At 45.3% G+C, this 22,061-nt stretch overlaps 2 protein-coding genes across 3 annotated transcripts in view; one reads left to right on the top strand and one right to left on the bottom strand.

The window, feature by feature from the left end:
• Positions 1-3,949, top strand: part of DENND4A (DENN domain containing 4A) — a 47,845-nt gene extending 43,896 nt beyond the window's left edge. For both annotated transcript variants that reach the window (XM_066558502.1, XM_066558501.1), the window contains one exon: positions 219-3,949. In XM_066558502.1, the coding sequence (XP_066414599.1) occupies positions 219-355 (137 nt within the window). In that variant the 3' untranslated portion in view covers positions 356-3,949. The remainder of the gene's footprint in view (positions 1-218) is intronic.
• Positions 3,950-4,895: 946 nt separating this feature from the next.
• On the bottom strand, positions 4,896-19,028 carry SLC24A1 (solute carrier family 24 member 1). Its single transcript, XM_066558942.1, has 10 exons — positions 18,108-19,028; positions 17,937-17,939; positions 16,711-16,770; positions 16,118-16,226; positions 9,731-9,838; positions 8,068-8,153; positions 7,254-7,457; positions 6,799-6,888; positions 5,780-5,946; positions 4,896-5,145 (listed from the first exon to the last, which is right to left on the bottom strand). Exons 1-10 carry the CDS (start codon positions 19,026-19,028, stop codon positions 4,896-4,898), a joined length of 1,998 nt encoding a protein of 665 aa, XP_066415039.1.
• Positions 19,029-22,061: the final 3,033 nt, after the last annotated feature.

Raw genomic sequence — 22,061 nt, 5'->3', positions numbered from 1 at the left:
CTGCCAACTATTCAAATGAGCACAGATGATGCATTTATGCTAACTTGGTTGTACAGCTTCCAGAAAAAAATAATCTGTAGATTAGATGTGTGCCACTTTGTGATAAGTGCCAAATAAAAAGGACTTTACAGATATTTTGTGCTGATAAATGCAGCTGTTGTGGCATTTGGGTGGTGTTTTTGAGCTTGCTATCTGAAGTTGTTTTTCCCTTGCTGCAGATGCTTTTGACAGAGAGTACAAAATGGCCTACGATCGTCTCACCGCTAATCAGGTGAAGAACACGCATAACTGCGACAGACCACCCAGCACTGGAGTGATGGAATGCAGAAAGATTTTTGGAGAACCATATCTTTAAATGTACCTGGCTAAAGAGGTGATATCTATGACGTATCCCTGTGTAAAATAACCACTTCAGTCACAAGGAACATCTCAGTCTTCAGTGTTCAGGAATGTGCGTGCGATGGACTGTGGCACGAGGCCTCGGGGAATTTGGCCTGGCTGCGGTTGTGGAGATGGACAGAGAGCAAAATGGGCCAAATATTATTTCCCTGTCCCTTGTCCTTTCTGCAAATTGGTGTGAGGAGAGGCAGGTTATAAACAAAATCAGTTCTCTGACTTGGGACGAAATATTACAGCTCCCTTTAAAAAAAAAAAGATTAAGTAACAGGTGGACAGAAACAATGCACTGAAACTAATGTGAGCGAAGGAAATTCTTCAGAATCTATTGTTTACATAGAATATTCATGATGTTATGAAGAGCATACAAAGTTGTATTATACATATTTTAAATTGTTTATAGTAAGTTGATATTTTTTTAATTTTTTTAAATTACTGGAGTGAATTTTAAATGGACTTGCTGCAGAAGCAATACAGTGCTTATTTTTTTTGCAGTACACTGCTATTTATAGTAACTTGTCCAGTTACTTTTTGAAGAGTGATTTGTTTTTAAAGCAGAATAGAAAATGTTAACCTTCACCTAGACAGTACTGGAGATCCAGGATTTCTCTCATGCACACTTGGAAAACATGTTACCACAGCAATCAGAAGGAAGGTATGGTAAATTTTGCAAAACTCTAGCAAATACACTGATGTCTCTGTGAAACACTTCTGTAGAAATCTCCTCTTCCTCTCGTGTTCCCTTCCCTCCCCACTCCCTAGGAAAGGGAAACCACATTGAAGAGTCCTATGGATTTTGTTATGGAATCAGCAGATCTCAGCTGTTGGCATTTGTTACTGTGGCTCTTTCCAGATGAGACCTGGAGCAAATGCCAGCCTGCAGTGAGTTCTCCATGAACACGCAGCACTCGGAGTCTCAGAGGTTGTGTTTGAAGCACTCAGTACAGCACCACATAATGCCCATCCAAAGCTGCTAACTCAAGTACATCCAGCAAACTTGCTACAGGGAATTATAGGGAATGTAACTTACTGGGGCATATTGTGCTTAGTTAAACATACTTGGAATGTTCGGTCTCTATTTCACAGGCAAAACAACTTTTTGTTTTCTCTGAAGAAAACTGCTATATCAGGCCTTGTGGTGGAGTCATGGCTTTTGCCTCATGTTTTCTTGTTCTAGACATTTACAAAATGTTCTGTGCTCTCAGTCACATAGCAACTCCTCACCAGAAGGTAGGCTACAGGGAAAATATCAGAAGTCTTGCATGGAGGTGGGAAAACAGACATCGAACTGTATAAAACACCCTAAACAAATTTAAATCATGCTTTAACAAATAGCTTTATTTTAAGTAATCCTAATTATTTTCCACTTCTAATTTTAGTTGTTGCTGTTATAATACTTCCAAATATTCAGCTGTTACATTAGATTTTATATCGCAGTCTGCCTACCAGTAGGTGTTTTTAAAAACATCTTTAAAAACATCTTTAAAAACATCTTTAGTTTGCAAGTATAATAAGCCAGCAATACTTAGGCAGAAAGGTGATAAACTTTAAAGCTCACATTTACTTTATTAAGTGAAATAGAGCAAGCCTTAGAGGCTTAAATGAAAAGTAATGCTGCTATGAAGCTCTGTAACCTCCTCCCAGACCTCTGTAAAGTTGTTAGAAGAAGCTGCCCTAAGAAGAAAGGGTTTCAAACCTGTAGAGCTGCAGGTATGTGCTGATGATAATTGCAGGATGTAGTCTTGGATACAGCTTCCATCGGGTAGTGCCTCTTCTCTAACGTGCTGCTAATTATGTAGCTGACCTTCTTGAACGTATCCCCCCCACCTGAGGTGGAGCTAGCAATGCTACACTTACAACATCTTTCACATTTAATTTATTTTAACAATTTATGATGCTCTTTTTGTACCGCCACGCTTGTACAGTATCCTTGTGCATGAAATGAAGCTCCTCTTTTCACCCAGGTACAAGGTAGAGATATCCTCTTCATTCCTCTGAACTATTGTGAAATAAGCAGGCTATTTTTGAACACATTCCCTGTAAGTACCCCTTAGTGTGCATGGCTGCTCTGTACAGTAGGAATGCTGCATTACCATGGAAATCTTGCCTCCAGTAGTTGCTGTACTTAAGCTCATAGCTGGGTGTGCTGTGGGAAGGTTGTGTTCCCAGCTCCCTGCAGTTCTGTTTCCCATTTGCCACTGGGGCAGCCACTGTTCCATAGGACCTTCAAGCCATGAAAGGAGAGAGAGCAAGTGCTTTTTCCAGAGCTGCCGTGGGGTGTTAGAGGGGCTGAGCTATGACCCAGCTTCCCACTCCCATTCTGGGGTGGCCGAAGAGCCGAGCCCGGTCCCCATCCCCAGGACATGGCACAGGTGTGGGGACAGCACTGTCACACGTGGCCCTTCCTCCATCCTTGTCCCAGCCTCCTTGTAAGGACTCCAACTGCCTTCAGACTTATGACCCAACCAGTTTTACTTCTTTCCAGCATCCCCCAGCACTGTCAGGGAGTGGATGCTGCCCTGGGAGCAGGGCTGTCCGTGCAGCCTTCACACAGTCCCTGGGTCCTGCATCCCTGCCACGTCTCTCCTGAAGTGCTGCCAATGTTAATTTGGGTGTGCTTTTAAATTACGCTATCATGTAGTAGCTCACCAAGTGAAATCATCATACTTAATGAATTGTTTTACAAAGTCTGTTGCAAGTCAGTCCACTGTAGAAATATATAAAAACAGAGTCAGAATAACAACATACTGTAAGTGGGAAATTTTCCTCATTCGAGTCACAATGTTCCAAACATATCCTGAGGTCGATAATTTTTAGAGCATCGTACAATTCAGTGTTGAAACCGTTTTCAAATCTCACTTTCCTTTATTAGAAAAGCAATTTGACTATATTTTCCAATACCACAAAGATGAATAAATAAAATATTTGAGACATATTTTCAATTTAAAATTTTGTATGAACTGAATTTTCTCCTTTTGTGTACTAAATAAGGCTTATGTCCAAAACCTGAAACAAAGGTTTTACATTTGCAGTGCAATATATATTTTGCTTTACTTATGGTTCCACTGGAATAATTATTGGAGATGAAATACTGAAATGTGAATAGAAATTGTGCTGTTTCTCTGACACTGTTGTGTCCCATTTGAGAAGTCTTGCTGTTGGTACAGTTACAGCCTGATGAATTTGACTTCCACTGGCAAATTAAATGATTTGTATCCCAAGAAAGAAAATTCCTGCATGTAAAATCTTAGTGTAACAAATGGGAGATGCAAATAGTAATAATAGAGAGGGGTATTTCTGGATATTATCTCACTGGGATTTAAAAATGGTACTTTGTTAGTCTGCAAGCAGCACTTTTTAAATGAATGGTTGTAGATTTGTAAATATGTAATGTTTAAATTTTATTTACCAAAAACCAGTATGTTGGATGTTTGCTTTGGTTTGTAGTTCCTTTAAAATATGCAAAGTCCATGTTCACAATGTTAAGGTTTTTTTCTGTCTCATCCCAAAAAAAAGACGTTTTACAGTGAGTCAATAAAAAGCTTAAAATCTTTCTGGTTATTTTCATTAACATTTTATTAGATTGATGAGAGTGACAGAAATGCCTGCAACTCTTAACCACATTGTGTGCTCCCATGAGGTGTTAACAATAAACCTCTCAGGTTTGGTGATGTCAGTGGCATTTTTTCATCTTGTCTGTGTAGAAGTCAGTTTTAACAAGAAGAATTAGTGCTGGTTAAAGAATCTGTAACTGTCAGAGATTAGTGTCAGGATGAAAACAAACCCCCAGCATTCAGCTCCTTGTTGTATTTGATTCCTGGCTTCAGTTTTGATTGGAACTAATGTGCTGTTCTAACTCCTGAGCCTTTTAGTCTTTTTGCAGCAAGATGTAAACCCAGGTGACATCACACCTGTACCAGTGACACTTTACAGGAGTTTTAGGCACTGCATTGCAAGATCAGGTACAGATCTGAAAGGAGCTCAGTGCAGTTCGGGGTAGTTCTCTGCTGAGCTTAAAGTCCACGCAGGCATTTTAAGCAGTGCAGTTCCATAAAGGCCCAACCACATCAGTCTGATTCTCTTCCCACTGAAGTAAAATTCATTGATTTCAGGGAGTTTGAGCAGTTCACTGACTAATTTAGAGCATGTTCCTGAAAATTTCCTATCATGAGTAAATACGATGTGGTGAAAATCAGCTCCTTTAACTTGAGAGGATCAGCCATAGTGAAAATTTGATGTGTCTAAATTGTTTCAGCTTTTCCACAAGTGCCTAAGTGTGTGTTATTTAATATTGGTCATTTAATATTGTTCTGATCCTAAAGAAAAACAGTAGAGGCTGACGCATCAGTTAAGATTGATTTATTTTTAGCATGTTAAAGGAATCTTATTTTCAGTAAGTTTGTTACAATTCTGGTTGCTTTTTTTCAGTAGGACAACTGCTACCTCAACCCCCTTTTGATGTTGCTGGATCCTCACAGACATCTTGAAGTGTCCACATGTCATACAGACACTGGGCAAGATATTATCTTGTCCTCTAACATCACACTGATGATCAGGAACACAAAGTAAAGAGCAAACATGGTGAGCCCCAGTAATTTGTTCATTTTCCATTTACAGACAGCAATAGAGATAATCACAAACAGGAGCATGAGGAAAAGGAGAACAATTGCACAAAACAAACCATTGCTGCTGACTGCCACAGGGCTGAGGCCATTGAAGATAGAAAAAAGGAACCAGGGAACTGGTAGGCTGCAAGGAAGGGAAAAGTAATTGAAATAAATGTTTTAAGGCAGTTCATTATCTGCATCATAACTAAGCAATTTTTCCAAACTGTTACAGGGGAAAAAAATGCATTATGGTATTCAATATAGCTCAGCATAAATCTAAACTGGGTGTTTTTCCTGTCAAAACTACATTTGGATAATGCTTGTACTATCATAATGCAATCCAAGACTAAAAGGGTTTGAAAATAATACCTAAGAATGAAGTGCCTTGGTGAGTTATAATAAAGAAATGTCCTGATGGTTGAGGATGGGAGATCCAGGCGCTGATACTGACCTTCCCCAGGAGCTGAATGTCTGAGTGACCAGGTAAGGCTCCTGCCTGTATAGCTTGGACATTAGCCAAAGATGTCTTGCATTTTTGTCTTGAAAAATTGGTAATTTGGTGTGAATTGGGTGAAGCCAGTGGGCTGAGTTGTAACAGCTTGTCTTTCCTGGCTGGGTTTGGATTTGGGTTGGGTTTCTTCAAAAGGAACTGGTTGCTCAGCTGCCCTTCACTTAACTACAGCTAAAATGAAATGAACTGAGGCATGTTTGGTTTCAGACCAGGTAACTTTGTGTTTCAGAAGAAATGCAGCTCTTAGCATGGCCCTGGTACTCACCCAACAGTGATGTCAAAGATGTTGCTGCCCACGGAGCTGGACACAGCCATGTCCCCCAGGCCCTTCCGGGCCACGATGACACTGGTGATCAGGTCAGGGATGGATGTGCCTGCTGCCAGTATGGTTAACCCCATAATCTCCTCTGAAATGCCAATTGTTTCACCAACCTAATCAACACAACGTTGGGTAGGGCTGTTAGCAGTGGAACATGGAGTGTAATTGCTCTGTGCAGTCTTAGGGTTTGTGCCATACTTGAGTTAAAATATTCCAAGTTCTGTGAACGTGGCAGCATTTTCCTGCTTTATAGGATTAATAAGTTCCATTTTATTGTGTCTGTTGATTCTGGATTTGCTCTGTAGTGTAGGAAATCTGACCACATTGATGCCAGCACTGAGCCAAGGTCAAGTCAGCTACAGCACAATTTTCCTGTCCTCAGTCCTCCTCTTCTGGATGTTGTCTACCTTTGCAAATTGAACATCAGCTGTGCAAGATCTGAGGGCCTTTGGAGATGACAGTCCTTGGATTTATGGCATGATCAGATCTACTGTGCATGTGCAATGTATCACTCAATACAGACTGGGGGGCTGTTCCTACAAGATGGAAGTATTATTTCCCAGAATACAAGGTGAACATTAAGATGGGGGAGGGAAGAACATTTAGCAGCTTCCAGAATCAGAACCTATATTTTCCTAGAATTTTAATTAGGTAATGGATAATTATGTTCTGCACAGAAACATTCATTAATGAAAAGTCACAATTAAGATAAATCTTGATGGTATCTTTCCTTTCACTGATGCACAAACTCCCTTGGAAGCTTTCAGAAATGAATGAATCTTTGTCAAATCAAAAAAAAAGGACATCAGAAATTCCCTTTTGGGTTCTAACAAAACAAAGTTTCTACTGTTGTGATGGATGACTGCAGCTGTAATTCATCAGATAAAATGCCACAGTAACACTGTCCCCTCTCTCCATCTACTTGTTCTGAAATGGGGATTTGCAGAAAGAACAAAACCTCTCACCTGGTGAGCCCACCACACCATGAGATAAGAGAATGCAGCAATCCAGAGGATGGATCCAAAAAATGTGATGACAAAGAATTTTTTTGATTCCTGTTGAAATCAAGTTTGAAAAGAAAAAAGAGAAGTTTCAGGGAAGTTAATAGTCCCCATTGAAAACTGTTCACCTGAAACACTTCACTGCAATTGATTGCTTTAACTTGGACCCTGGTCTCTGTTTGCTGTTTTTCAGCTTGATTAGGTGACCTGTAGTTGCTAGAATTTGTGGTTTATTAAATTAAGTCTCTGGAATGACATTACACTGCAGCTGGGGCTCCTGTCCCACTCCCTGCAGCAGTAACAGCCTTTCAGCTATGCAAAGACTCCAGACATGGAAAAATGGACCCAGGGACTCTGGCCCAGAGGAAATCTATAGCTCAGTTCGTGACTCCAGGAGCAGAAGGAAGGTGGATTCTTACCGAGTTTCTGACATCAGGCAAAGTGCTCCAGAGAGGAAAGACAATGGGAAAGAGGAAAAGGTAAATTGCTTGTTTTGTCCTTGATTCTGGCCATTCCAGAGATAAAGGCTCATCGTTTTCATCACTCTCTGTGCTGTCACTATCACTGTCCTCCTGGCTCTCAGAGCTGCTGTCGTCTGAGCTGTCACTGCTTGACGGGGGGGGCTGTACACAGAATAAAAAATCAAAAAGCCAATATATTTTCACACAAGGAGCAGAACAAGATGCTGCAGTTACTCCCTGTGGCTTCACCTGAGCAGAGCTCACATTTCTAACCTGCTGAGGGCAGCCACAGCTCTTGTGGGACAGGACCCAGGCACACCCCAATCCAGCACCTGTGTATTGTTCACTAATGGGTATCCATTAACTAGAACCACCTTTTAGAAACAAATATTCCATGTCCATGAAAAAAATTTTTTCATTGGAACTGCCAAATCACCCAAAAGGGATTTGGGGAGCAAAACAGAACAGTCTGCTGGTCAGCACAGGACAGGCAGCTGCTCTTATCTCTCCTTACCCTGGAGTACCCTCAGAAGAGTCACTTGAGGGGTCAATACTATCCAGTATCACTTGGTGTCATCATTTGGACCCCATTTGTGTTTGTAAGCCAAGGTGTTTCAGCCAGCATCTTGGATTACTACACACAGAACCTATTTATAGATGGCAATGACATGGGTTGGGTCCTGTCCCAACAGCTCTGGAGAGGGAAGAAGGAAAGTACACGTGAAGGTCAGCGTGGGTGGGCACTCAGTGCCTGTGCTCCTGATTTGGGTACCTGTCCATCCTGTGGCACATCTGCCTTCTGTGTGTCTTTGCTGGGCTCAGAGTCACTGGCAGGAGTTACCTGGACGTTGCTTGGTGCTTTCTTTCCCTCTTCTGCAAAAGCAATAAGAAGAAATGCTGGTTTCAGTCATCCTGGATGAGTGGCCACCATATCAGGGCATCACCTTCCCTGTGACCAGCAGGGGGTCTGAGCTCCCTCCCACAGTGGTGGCATTTCAGGTTAAGTACCCTCAGATTGCTTTGGTTTGCTGTGTGTCCTGCCTGACTGCTGTGATTGTGTTTGGTAAATCTGGGCAGAATTTGGCCTACCTGGAATAGAATGAGACCTTGGTGCTTCTCTGACCTTCCAGGCAGAACTGCTGTCAGGGGCAGGAAAATGTCATTACCTCATCTACAGCTGATGGGCATTTCTTGGTTTCTTTCTGGATTCTGAAGATTGTATTAAAACCATCCTTAAAACCCAGAAAGGAGGTAAAGCTTTGCTCCTCAGGTTTCCCCCCCAGCACCCCCCTCCCTCCGTAGAGCACAGCATTCTCCAGGGACCTGATACTCTTCAAGGCTTCTGAGAAATGACCAGGATGTGCTGCCAGACTTTAATCCCTGATCTTTTGGTGGGTATTCAAAAGCAAATAAGAAAGTGCTGACACATACAAGGAAATAACTGCAATGTCCTGCTGTTCCTGCATTAACCTGCATAGCCAAGAGGAACACGGAAACCTCTGTGGGAACAGAAGAAATATGGATAACACGGAGCAGGGGTGAGGGAGTGAAGTCAGTGTGGTATTTATAGCACACACCAAGAATTTACTTGGGTTTTAAACTGTTTTTTTCAAGTTTGGGCTCATTCACCTCTGTGAGTTGCTCAGGTGCCTGGGTTGTGTGGAGCTGGGACCTTCCAAACCCAAGTTTCTTGGTGTTCAAAATCTTCAGCCTTGCTGGCAGCACAAATCTGTGTTGTAGCACAGGTCAGCTCTGGCTCCAAGGCAGCTTTTGTGTCAGGAGTGACTGACAGAGGGCAGATCTAGGTTAAATGTTAGATTAGCAATGCTTCCCTGTGAGGGTGGTTGCCCAGAGAAGCTGTGGCTGCTCCATCCCTGGAAGTGTCCAAGGCCAGGTTGGACAGGGCTTGGAGCAGCCTGGGATGGTGGAAGGTGTCCCTGCCCATGGCAGGAGGTGGAATGGGACGGTCTCTAAGCCCTAAGCATTGTATGATTCTGTGATTCTGTTAAAGGAGGGGTACACAGGTCCTTGGAATTGATACAGACACAGTGTAGATTATTCCCTCTGGAGGAACCTTCTGTGCCCTTCTGCAAGCATGTGAAGCTACTTTCTTTTAACAAACACCTCATTTGCAGGGTCTGCCAAAGACCAGCAGCACCCAAGTGCTGTCTGCAGTGCCCTGATTTCCCTCCTGCACTGTTCCATGGCCATTTGCAGTCCACCCTTGCAGCTCTCCCTGCCCTGCCTCACTAACAGCTCCTCTGGGGATGGCTGCTCCTGCCCTCGTGCATCGATCGATTCCTGCTGCATTGTTAGAGCAGCCATCTGTGCCCAGAAACAGCACAAAATTTGTGTTACACCCCAGAGTTTCCTTGCCTGCCCTTGGGCTTTGCGTGCTGGGAAGATGAGGGCTTGCAGTGCAAAACAAGGCAAACAGGGCTGGCTCTTCCTGCACTCACCTGGCTGGGAGCCTTGTCCTTCCAGGGTCTCAGCCTTGGCATTGGCCAATTTGCTCAGGGTGTCAACCCTGTCTTTAAATTTTGCTGTGGGTGAGAAGGACACGATCATCAGGGGCTGTCACTGCAAAGCCCCCCTGGCCCTGCCTCCCCCAACACACACGTGCTCTTGCCCCCTTCCTGCTGCAGGTGCTGCAGCCAGTGCTGCCCCAGCGGTTGTTCTAGCTGTGACCTCAGGTTTTGGCTGCTGCTCGTTGGTCATAGCTGTTGTATTTAACTGCTTGGTGCTACAGCAATTACACCAGCAATTCGACAGAACTATTTAAGGAGAATCTAGAGTGATGCCTAAAGTTTTAGCTTTTATATTTTCCAGATTCTGTACTGCATTAGTACATAACTCTGAACCTCATTCAGAGTGTTATCAAGTTCTCCTCACAGTTCAGTCAGACAACAATCCTTTTCCAGCCCCAGAACCAAGGACACCATTGCAGCTTCAGGCCCAAAAAGTGCAGACAGCAAATTGAGGAGAGCAATCTGGGAGGATGGGACTGCATAACCTGGAGCTGGAATTGGATAATTAACCCCAATATGGAAATGGACCAAAACTTATACAAGTGTGAAAATGTGTGACCTGCTGTCCATCGTGGGTGTAGCCTCAGCCAGGCTCTTGTACTGCCCAAGGTGTATCCTTTGAAGCCTTTTAATAAATCCCCACTTTATTCCTTGAACGCTGTCTAGCCTCTGTTCTAGCCAGCCTCTCAAGGCATCAAGAGGAATGAGAAATTCTTTTCAGGTCAGTAATACAAAGGATATCTGTACTTTATAGGAATAAAATGCAGAAAGAACAGAGGGGGAGTTTCAGTACAATATCATTGTGTTCACAATGGACTATTGATTTTTTTCCTAGGCTAGATTATGAGCAAACTAAAAATCACACCTTCCTCCTGCCATGTGGCTGTTGAAGAGGCTTTAGGGTGCTGCTTACAGCCTGGAGACCTGATGGGAATGGGAAATAAACACCTTTTATGTTCCAGTTCCCTGGAAAACGATTGATTTTTCTAAGTATACACAAGTGTCTCCTGCTGGAGCTGTTCTAAATTCCTGGTATCCAGGTTCAGCATGGTTCAGGCTGTCTGAGAGATGTTCTTCACCAGCACAGGTCTGGTGCTCTATTTCTGGGACTTCTACCATGTGAACCAGCTCTGCCTTACTCAGTTGAGCTGCTTTTTTACTGATTTACAGTGAACTGTGGGACTGTGTGTCTCTCTATAGTTGTTTTTTACTCAAATATCTTACTGCTGACTCTCAGTGAAAGTTAACAAGATTGGGTCAAAGAAAAGCCCCATTTTGCTCTAATCTCTGTCCTCTGTTGAGCTGCACACCCAATGACTGAGGGTCACTGGGTTTGCACATGGGCAGTAGCCACAAGAATTGGCCAATGCTGTGTTTGGCTTGTGTGCAGGGCTGTAAAATGATTTTCTCTGAAAGTTTTATCACACTGATTTAATCTACTGTGTCGTTGACTATGCACCCAGAAGGTGCAGTTGTCATATTGCCTCAAGGGCGGGGCCCTGCCATTTTATTAATCACTGTGGCACTGAGATAATAGAAATAGCATGTACAGCCATGTGGGCAGAACTATTGTTCTGAGCTGAACCTTGTGAAAATCAGTAAATTCTGCTGTATGTCCAATAACTGGGCCCAGCCCAGACAGGAAGACCTCAGGGGACAAGTCCTACTGTGGTGAGATTCCTGCTGCTGTCTGACAGAAACATCTTTCAGCAGCTGGGATTTCCACTGAGCACTGGAATGGTTGGACTGAGATGAAACCATCGTGGAGTACCAGACTGGTTTGGGTTGGAAGGGACCTTAAAGGCCATCCAGTCCCACCTCCCTGCCATGAGCAGGGACACCTCCCACTATCCCAGGGTGCTCCAAGCCCCATCCATCCTGGCCTTGGACACTTCCAGGGATCCAAGGGCAGTCACAGCTTCTCTGAGCACCCTGTTCCAGGACCTCACCACCCCTGCAGGTAAGAATTTCTAATCTAAATGATCATTTCTTCTCCTTTGAAAGGCTGGCAGGGGCTCAAGAGGCTGACTCTTCCATGCTCCTTGTCAATACTGAAGGTCACTGGAGGGGATGTGAAATGTTGGCTTCCTTCCCCCTGTGCTCGTGTACAAGCACATCCCTCAGTGCAGGGATGACCTTTTGCTCCCAGTCTCCTCTAAGCACTGGGCAATGCATCCTTCTGTTTGGCTTTTCCCTGAAGCTGCTGCAGATGCTCCTGTCAGCAGGGTCAGCAGGGTCAGGCTCAGCCTGAGATTATGGAAATTCCAGCTCCTGGCTCGCTGCCCTCAGCCCGGCCCCAGGCTGGGAGCTGGGTGGAGCCGGGAGCATCTCTGTCAGGATAAACAGATTAGGCCCAGGCCACTGGCCAGTTCTCATGAGATCAGCCTCGTTTAAAAGGGTGGTAATTCCTCTGGCACACAACTCCTGCGGGAGGGACTGAGACTGGAGGCAGAGCTGGCTCTAAGCTGGTCAGATGTGCAGGTCAGCACGGGGAGGAAGGATGTCCATGGGCTGTGCTGGATCAGCTGTGCAGGACAGTGTTCCTCTCAGTCCCCTGGGCAATTCACCGCTCACAGCTCTGTCCCCAGGGCTCAGAACCCCTCACACAGCACATGTCTGTGTCCAGTGGCCCTGAGATGCTCTCCAGGAGAAGTCTTGTCCTCTGAACTGACAGCATCCAGGATGGACTTCAAGTGGCAGCTGAGCTTCTACCTTGAATTTGGCTCTTACATTTAATTCACTCTTTGGCTGTAATATTCACTCTAACAGGACTGACAACACAATCAGCAGGGAGGATTTTTTTCTTTACAGTTTGGCATGAACTTGAAGGATTTGGAGATTCTGCTGTATAAAAGTGGAGGTATTAAAAAAAGTCTTGTGATTCCTTTTCCCCCTCTGGATCTGGAATGCTAATGAAGCAAAGAGAAGCTGTAGCTGCCTTCAGCCTTCTCCAGCCTGCAACAGTGCCCACTGCTCTGGTCTAATTTTCAAAATCATTACCTTGTTAACTGAGGCATAGTGAGGGCAGACAGCTCTGACAACCTCTCTGCTGGAGCCTTTTGCTACATTCAAAAAGAAATGTAGGCTTCTGCTTTGTTCCCTGTGTGACTAGAGTTTAAAGAATCTGGTGGTAAGGCTAGAGGTTCAGAAATGAGAGGGCTCCTGAGCATTTCCAAAGTCCTCACTGCCTTTACTTCCCCAACAGTTCCCTCTGGTCTCTAATGGGATCATCTGGAAAAGATCTCATGCTCTTCTACTCATTTTCACAGGGAAAAGGACAAAAGAACAAACTTGCTAGAAATTCCTAATTTTAAAAAAGGCACATTGAAGGTAAAAAGTTCTATCAAAAATATAATTCAGGATGCCATGTAAATATTAGAACTTCTAAAGTAAGCACATCTCTCTGAGACAAAGACTTAAGTAATGATACCTTCCAATACAAAAAGAAATAACCCCACATTCTGAACTCAATCCACTCTTCAAAAGAGAAATTTTGTTTCACACAAGGGGTGTTGCAGCTTTGTGTTTCACACTTCTGCATTTCCAAGACCTCTGCCTCTGAAATTTGGGCTTGGAGGCCCAGTGCTGGCAGATTTTCTCTGTTTTGGGCCTTGCTGCCCTGAAACCACTTCTGTGCTGCCCAAATAAAAAGCAAGGTCAGCCGAAAGAAGGAACCCCTACAGAATCCTGACTGCAGCAGGTTCAGTGAGGAACTGCTGAGCAACTGTTGGCAACCTTTTCCTTCTGTTGAGTGTTCATTTCCACAGCCTGTAAGTGCTGATGCCACAGGCCTTGGCAAGAAGGAACAAGGGCCCTTGAGGAAAGATATATTGATTTGGGATCATCTTTTATGTGGCAGCCTAATTTCAGAAATGTGCCTGGTACAGAGAGAGCTGCGCAGCCAGCAAAGGGAGGGACAGTGTTGGTGATCCATGGGAAGCAGGCACAGCTGTCCTCAGGGTCCCACAGGCTGCCGGGCTGTTAACACAGGACTAGGAACTATGAACATATCAGAACACAAGCCCTCACATGCCTTGCAGGTTCAAATCCTTTTTCAGATTCTTCCTTGGGATGTCATTCTATTCCTTTGGTCAAGCTCCTCAAGGCACTTAGGTTTCTCGGTCTATGCATAAATTCCTTTTCTCCAAACTCTCTTTTCTTTAGGTAGGAAGTTATCAGATTAAGGAGTATCTCCTACAAGACACACAGGATTTGACACACTGGCTCCTTGATTTTTGAGTGCTGAGCTGTTGTAATATCAGTAATTTTATTGTTATATTTTATAAGATGGTGTCTCTTTTCTCACAGCCTTGAGTGGAGCAGGCACGTAGCTGGGGCAGAGATTCCTGCTATTTCCCCAGCTATTTAGAGTTTTTGCCATTAACTCAGTGGCGTTATTAAAGTAAAGGCTCTGGTTTATAAAACCCTTCTGGAGAGGCTGTTGCAGCCCATCCCCGCACGGTACCTGCGGTATCAGACGCAGATACACACGGCCACACTCCCATCTAGTGGCTGCCGCACGCACACGGGAACTCATCCTGCAGGGCCGCCGGCACAGGCTGCGTATCAGGAAAAATTCCTGCGCCCGAAGCGTTCTCAAGCCCTGGCACAGGGAGTCACCATCCCCGAAGGGATTTAAAGGATGTGTGGATGGGGCACTTGGGGACATGCGGCCTGGGCAGTGCTGGGGGAACAGTCGGACTTGATGATCTTAAAGGTCTTTTTCAAACTAAATGATTCAGTGATTCTATGAAATGAGTAGGCAAGTTCTTTTTGAGAGAAAATCCAAACTGGTCCCTGGGTCCTGTTTATTCCATATTCACAAGGCCTGGGAGCAGCAGCCTCTTCAGCAAGGCCAGTGGAAAGCTCCCTGTTCTGGGCTGAACTGGCTGGGGCTCTCCTTGGCTTTGGCTGCCAACCTCAGTCCCCCACAGCTCTCCTGCAGGGGAGTCCCAGAGTTTCACCAGGGCACCAGCCTGGATCAGAAATCCAAATTCGTGGTGGCCATGGGTGGGCAGATACTGCACAAACACATTTAGAGGTGTGGGAAGGATGAGAAGGTGCTGGAAGGTCTCTGAGTGGCAGCAGCCCCTCAATTCTGGCACTTTCTGATGCTCAAGGCAATGGCACATCCTCTTGGAAGGTTTCAGGTCTATACTGGTGCTGTTGATACAACCTTTTGGAGGCACAGGAGACAAGGAACAAACCCTGATGAGTCTGGCTCTTGTTAGGCTACTGTTGATAACACATTGGGTGCCTTCACTGGAATCTGTGAAAGCAGACACTGATCTGCCTTGCTGTCCTCCTCCAGCCTCCTTGTTCCCTTGATCAATTTGTGCAGCTGGGATTCTGATCTGGAGAGTCCTCTTTGTAACCTCTGCGAGGGACACGAGAGGTGTTGATCTGCTTAGCTTCAATCTCTCTTTGAATGAGCAGCAGATAATCTCTTTAGAACAAGTAGGGCAGTGGAGGGGTGGGGCATGTTCTGGGCTAGGAAAGAAAATCTTAAAGATGTTTTTTATTTATGTGTTTCACTCTTTCTTTGAAAATAAACCTCCACAGTGTGATTGGATTAAAGTTAATATAAAGCAACACATTAAAAGGCTGTGTACAAACACCCTGGTCTGTCTGCAGATGAGGTTTCTCTGCACCCTGGGCAGTTTAAAAGAGGTCTTGGACCTGAGCTGTCATTCTCTGGCCCTGGGGAGCTGCCCATTGCCTGCACAGGGCTGTGGGCACACTGTGCCATGGCAGTGATGATTGGTGAGCTTTCAGAGGTGTCAGCCTGAATCACACAGAATTGGCCTCACCATCACGATGGGAATCTCAGCTGGGATTTTAACCACTGTCAAAAAGAGAATTCCTCAAGGGTTTTAACCTCTTTTTGTGCTGCTCTTTCAGGGCTGGGGTGAGGTCTGAGCTAAGAAGAGGAAGATGGGATGTTCTATGGGACAGAGGAAGCCTGTAACATTAACTGCCACTGCAGTCAGAGAGACAGCAGAGATGAGGGATGTCACCACTTCCAGGGACCCTAGCAGCAGCAGCAGCTGCCACCACAGCAGTAACAGGAAAAGTAGACATGGCAGGACCAAAACATGAGGTGTTTGTCCTTGCCAGCCACGCAATTGGAAGGGGCACATCCCACTGTCACAGAGCTCCCCACGTCTGACACCATCTGTGACACTCAGCTGCACCCCAAGGGTGAGCTGTTAACCCCAAAATACTGGTTGTATTCCCAGTGGAACCACTCAGGGCTGTGAACCCAAGGCCCTCTGGTGTGGAGCATGCACTCACCTTCTGCCAGGGGGTCCAGGGTGTGGATCATGAGCTGGACGATGGTGCCGCGCATCTGAGAGTTGTGCAGGGAGGCCGAGCTGCTGCCCCGCTGCAGGCCTGGCCCAGGCTGTGGGAAGGTACAAAACCACTCAGTTTCAGCTTCTTTGTCCTCTACATCAGACAAGACCTCTCCAGGCCATGGGGCAGCAATTCAACAGCAGCAGAGGAATCAGTTCCCAGTGTTTGCTATGGGAAAGGACAGACCCCGCCAGCTGCTGCTATGACAGCCCAGGAAGAAATTTGGCCATGAAACCAGGTAAGAAGAGTCACTGTTTGAATTTCTATATGACTGTTTTATAACAGAGAATGAACAGCACTCTTCTAGTTAAATCCACCTGGGAGGCCTGAGCTGTCCCTTAAATTTCATAAAAATTCCTTAAAGGACAGGATTCAGCCAGGTGTCCCCTTAAGCAAACTGTGGCCATTGTGCCTGATATGATACAGGCTTTGGTCCAGGTTTCTTGACACAGGAGTTGACACTTTTATTTATGATCTGACATGGGGAGAGATTCAAAATGACTTCAGATCCCTGTAAAGTTGCTTAGACCTACCTGCAGCTTCCTCACATCTGGTGGCTTCGTTGTTCCATCATCTACAACTGCCCTGCTTGTCTGCAAGCAATGAAGAACAGAAATGACCAATCACCTCTGCTGCTTCAGGATCTAATGATCCTCCAGGCTGCTGCCTGTGGGGAAGTGGCACAGCTGACACAAATGTCCATGGGTGCTACTGAAAGAGCCAAAGCCGTGAGCCTCCTTAAACCCATTGGCTTCTGAGAAAAACAGGATTCTACCTAAAGCCTCCCAGCGAGGAATCAGGCACCTGGGGGCAGACTCACAACTGATTCCTGCAGCTACAGACAGACCCAGACTGCATCCCCAAACATGTGTACCCTTACTCATGTTCCAGCAGAGAGAAGGTTCAAAGACAGATTTTTTTACAGTGAATAGCATTACTTTCCATCATTTATAATTTCTGTGATTAATTTTTCCCAAGGGATAAGTTCAGCAGCTCTCTGTCATGCTACTAAACATTAGTGAGAGCTCTCTGTAAACTTCAAGTGCAGGTCTGGATTCAACCTGTGATGCTTGGTGATGTCCACAGTGATGTGTGTGTGTCACTGCAGTTTCTTGCACATGTATCCCACTGGAATGTAACCCAGGAGCTTTCAGGACTCCCAGCTGTGAGCACTGGCTGAACAACAAACCAGGAGCAGGAAAGAGAAGGAGTTTCTCAATTCTGCACCACTTCAGCTATCCTGACTGTCCTTATCTGCTTCCTTCCTTTCCTTAAATGATGTGGAGTGCCAGGATCAGAAGGCAAAGCATGCTTGAGGGCCAGGGACACATCTGACTAGCAAAGCACGCAGTGCCAGGGGACAGTTTGCAATCTGCTGGCATGGAATTGAGTTTGGGCACTTCAATCTGTGAATGCTGCCCAGGAGAGCAGGCTGCTAAAGCTGCCAGATGCCTTTCTGTGCTGCTGATCAGGTAAGGAGTGACACCACCAGCATCCCAGAAACACATCTGGCTTCAGAGAGGGAAAAGAGAATTTCTTCCAACATCTCTCAGTTGCAAGAGGCTGGGACAGAAGCCTTCTCTCCCCTGTTTATCAGAATTGTCCAATCTTATTCCCAGACCAAAAATGTGTTTGTGCAAGTGTTCTTTCTGAAACTTCTTTTGAACAACAAAGTAAGCAAAATCCCACACATCTCTGAAAGCAGCTAAGATATTTAGTAATTGCACAGGCAGAACTCCCTGTTAGTGGTGGTGTCCACTTTCTTAGAATCTCACTGGTTTGGATTTCCCCCATTTTAAAACCATAATTATTGACCAGTACCTGTATTCTGAGGTTCGAATTTATGCTTTGTGAAGGAGATGCAGTTTTTCTTTGTGGTTTACACTAAAAGTTATTTCCAACTTGCCCTCTGAACTCTAAGGACACCAACCTTCCGCATATGCTCTGCTGATGCTGCCTGCACAGCATTTAGCTTCTTTTTCAGCTCCTGCTTCACCCATTGCTCCAGGAACACGTTATGTTTCATGGTGAACACGTATGTGGCATAGGCAGTCAGTAAAAGGAGGCTTTCCCACCAATCAATGACACTGTCTAGGAAAAACAGGATGAGCATCAGTAAGTCTACAATGTAGAATGTGATGTCTCTAAATAAGGGCCACCATGTCAGGTGGAGTATCTGCCTCGAGAAGAGGGCACAGGTGCCAATGACAAAGAGGATATTAAACACTGCTGAGCCCACAATGGTACCGATGCCGACATTGCTGTGTGAGATGAAGACACCTATGAGGGACGTGAAGAGTTCTGGTGCTGATCCACCTGCTGCCATGAAGGTGGCTCCAGCCACATCTTCAGAGATCTCCAACTTCTCAGTGATCACTCCCAAAGCAGGGACAAAATACTCATCACACACTATGGCCAAGGCCACAAATACATACATCATGCCAAAGATGTGAAGTACAACCCACCCTTGCCTGCGTTCTTCCACACTGAACAGGTCCTGGGGATATTCTCCTTTGGATTCATAGGGTGGTTTTTCATCTGGGGAGCTTTCACTGGTATTTTCTTGCTGTGGTGTTGTGCCTACTGATGTGGTGACGGGCACGGCTGGCTCAGGATCCACATAGATGCAGTGCCTTATTTTGGGGGCTGTGCTATTGCCTCTTACAGCAGTCTTGTTGCTGGGGAGGTCCCTGGAGGTCACTTTGGCAGGGTCCGTGGGTTGGGGGGCTCTGTGTGATGCTGGAAGGGCAGAGGGGCTGGACTGCAGCTGGTAGAAAGAGAGGACCATCACTATGGCAAGCAAGAAAAGGATTCGGTTCCTCCGTAGCCGCCTCCTCCGTGGTAAATGCATTTCCTAAAGGTTCCAAACTCAGAGCCGTGTCCAGAAGCCACTGCAGACTTCACTTGGTCAGCAGTTTGCTGATCTGGAGCATCAGGATTGGAACTGCACAGGACAAAATGGGGAATCCTGCAAAAGAAAATCTGGTGTGAAAAACAAAGTACTGCAACTTTCCACCACTAGGGCAGCAGCACTTCACTGACTGCTTGGCTATTTTTCTATAAAACTAAATGGACTTAAATGAGTAAAGAGAGATCTAGATCCAGATTTCAGCCTATTTTTTTAATATGACTGTAGGCTATGCTGATTAATAACGAAAGGTTTGGCTTAAGAGAGTGGAGTTGGCTGAGGCAGTCCAATCCAAGCTGAATTCTGGTTCCACCAAATGCCCATATCCAGGAGCTGTTAAGGACTGCATTGACCAGAGTCCAGTTGTTATTCTGTAATATTATCAATTGGGTCAGTGTGGTGCAGGAGGAGTGGATACAGCTTCTGTCAAGGAACCAACTTTAAATTGCTAAAAATGATGCTCTGAAGACAAGACCGGCTGTTCAAACCTCCCTCCTAAACCAGTTATTCACCAAAATAATCTCAAGGGGATGCAAACTGGTTTAGATGTGATGCTGCTCCATGGCTTTCCAATCTTTCACTCCCCAGGAAACCATCGAAGGAAGGGTGAGGTTTTTCCTTCAGTTTGAGCAGAGGGTGAGGAGAACGTGGTTCTAGTAGAACTGGGGGTGCTGAGCAGCCATTTGTTTCTATGACTACATCTTTTTAGGGCTTTCTGGAGAAATCAGAACTGGCAAAGTGGAATTGTAATCATACCTTTTATTAGGGGGTAATTAGCATATCTTGCATAATTATGTGAACAGTATTTAGAAAGGGAGAGAAATTGTAAATGCCAGAGTGACAGTGCTTGCAGCTATGACAGCACGGGGACAGGGATTTGGGGCTGGACAGAATTCACTCTTAAGCACTGCTTGAATGTTTTACTTTAGAAGGACACTCTTATGGATTATTTTTTTCCCCAGAGTGGGCATGTTACATTATTCTTTAGCTGTGAATCATAGTTTTCTAAACCATTCTCAGATAAGCTCTTCATGCAAGTTATTACACATTCACCCTCTTGCATAACACCCAGGGAAGTTATCAGCCTAAATTTCTTGCAAAACAGGCAATGTTAATTTAAATAGTTGGGAGGATCACTAAGGCAACAGTAAGAGAGGGTCATGGGAATACCTAGATAAATAGATGATACAAGCTTTGCTTTTCATACATAAAAAGAAAATAAACATATATGTGGCAGAACAGCACAAGAGGTATAACAAATTGCACATTAAGAGAAAAGAACTTTCCCTAACAAAGACAGGAGAGTTAAAAGGATAGCAGAGAGAGAACATAGTTATGCACACACTCCTATTTAAATACTGATTTTACTTCTCTCCAAAACAAGCTGCGTAAAAGATGTTTTGCAAACAGAAAGAAATCCGAAGCTAGGATCAGTTCTAAGAGCTCTGCAGCCTTTCACAACTCCTGACCAGAAGAATTCAGAATTGTTTCTCTAGTCTTCTAAGTTTAGGTCAATTCCTGATAAACTCCTTTTCTCACTTCCTGTCTCAGTAACACGAAATCCGAGCAATCACACAAAGCTCCCCAGCCTACCTTCCAAAGGTCTGTCCAGGAGGAAGGGGAGTTCCAGGGGCTGGGTGTAGTGCTGGAAGCTTCTTTGGTACTTAACAGCCAGATGGGAGATGCTGTTGCAGAGAGAGGCAGGTGAAAATGATCCCATTTTCAGGATGTCTCCTCTGCTGGCAGAGTCCTAAAACAAGAGCGGGTCAGGTGTGAAGGACATGTTAGTGGAGGAATTCCCAATCCAGTTTAATACCCACAGCCCCTAAGAAGATTAAATAGTATTGTATAGATTTGGGTCTATCTCTGAACCTTTGTCTGCTACCACAGGTTATTCTCAGTGTGAGGACAGGTGATTATCCCCTTCACAAACTCCTGCACTGAAGCACCAGCCATGGACACAGATCAGCCTCATGGCCCTGGCAGCGGGTAAATCACATTTATAAACACTTTTAGACATGGAACTTTGAGGCATCTCCTGTGGCTGACAGACCAGATGCCAGACAAGCAGCTCTGCTGGTCTTTGCCAGTATGTGACCACTTTGCAATGCCAGAGCGAGGTTTAAAACTCATTGGCTCTTGGAAAATCCCTCAGGGCCTGTGCCAGGAGCACTGAGGTAGAGGAAGGGAGCAGGGACCTGGGACTCTTCTGTGGCACTGATATGGTGCAGCTCCACAAGGGAATAAATAACAACATCCCTGGCCAAGGATTTAACAGCCACAGCAATCTAATCATCAGATTTATTGCAGGGGAATTAGAAATGTATGATTTGATTTGGGTCCTTCATGGCAAGAAGGACATTGAGGTGCTGGAGCATGTCCAGGGAAGGGAATGGAGCTGGGGAAGGGTCTGGAGTGGCTGAGGGAGCTGAGGGAGCTCAGCCTAGAGCAAAGGGGGCTCAGGAGGGTCCTTGTGGCTCTGCACAACTCCTGACAGGAGGGGACAGCCGGGGGGGGGGTCGGGCTCTGCTCCAGGGAACAGAGACAGGAGGAGAGGAAATGGCTTCAGGCTGGGCCAGTGGAGGTTTAGGTTGGATATTGGGAAAATGTCTCTTCTGAAAGGCTTGTTCAGCAGTAGAGCAGGGCTGCCCAGGGCAGTGCTGGAGTCCCCATCCCTGGAGGGATTTAAAGCTGGATGGATGTGGCACATGGGGACATGGCTTATGGTGGCCTATGGCAGTGCTGGGGCAACAGTGGGACTTGATGATCTTAGAGGGCTTTTCCAGCTAAACTGTGCCTCTCTGATAATTTTAAAGCAAACTGAACACACAATTTCAGGAGTACATCCCAGTTTTGCACTGCAGTTTATTGCCTCCCGCCCCTCCACTCCCACAGGTACAGAAGCGAGAGAAGGAGGCGCACTGCCCAGACGGGATGCTTATCCATAAACCCTTCTCCACACATAGCGGTCACTTG

Source organism: Molothrus aeneus, chromosome 13, assembly GCF_037042795.1.
Source record: "Molothrus aeneus isolate 106 chromosome 13, BPBGC_Maene_1.0, whole genome shotgun sequence".
Taxonomy (NCBI): domain Eukaryota; kingdom Metazoa; phylum Chordata; class Aves; order Passeriformes; family Icteridae; genus Molothrus; species Molothrus aeneus.
The sequence above is the reverse complement of the archived record's forward strand: the minus strand, read 5'-3'. Positions and strand labels throughout refer to the sequence as shown.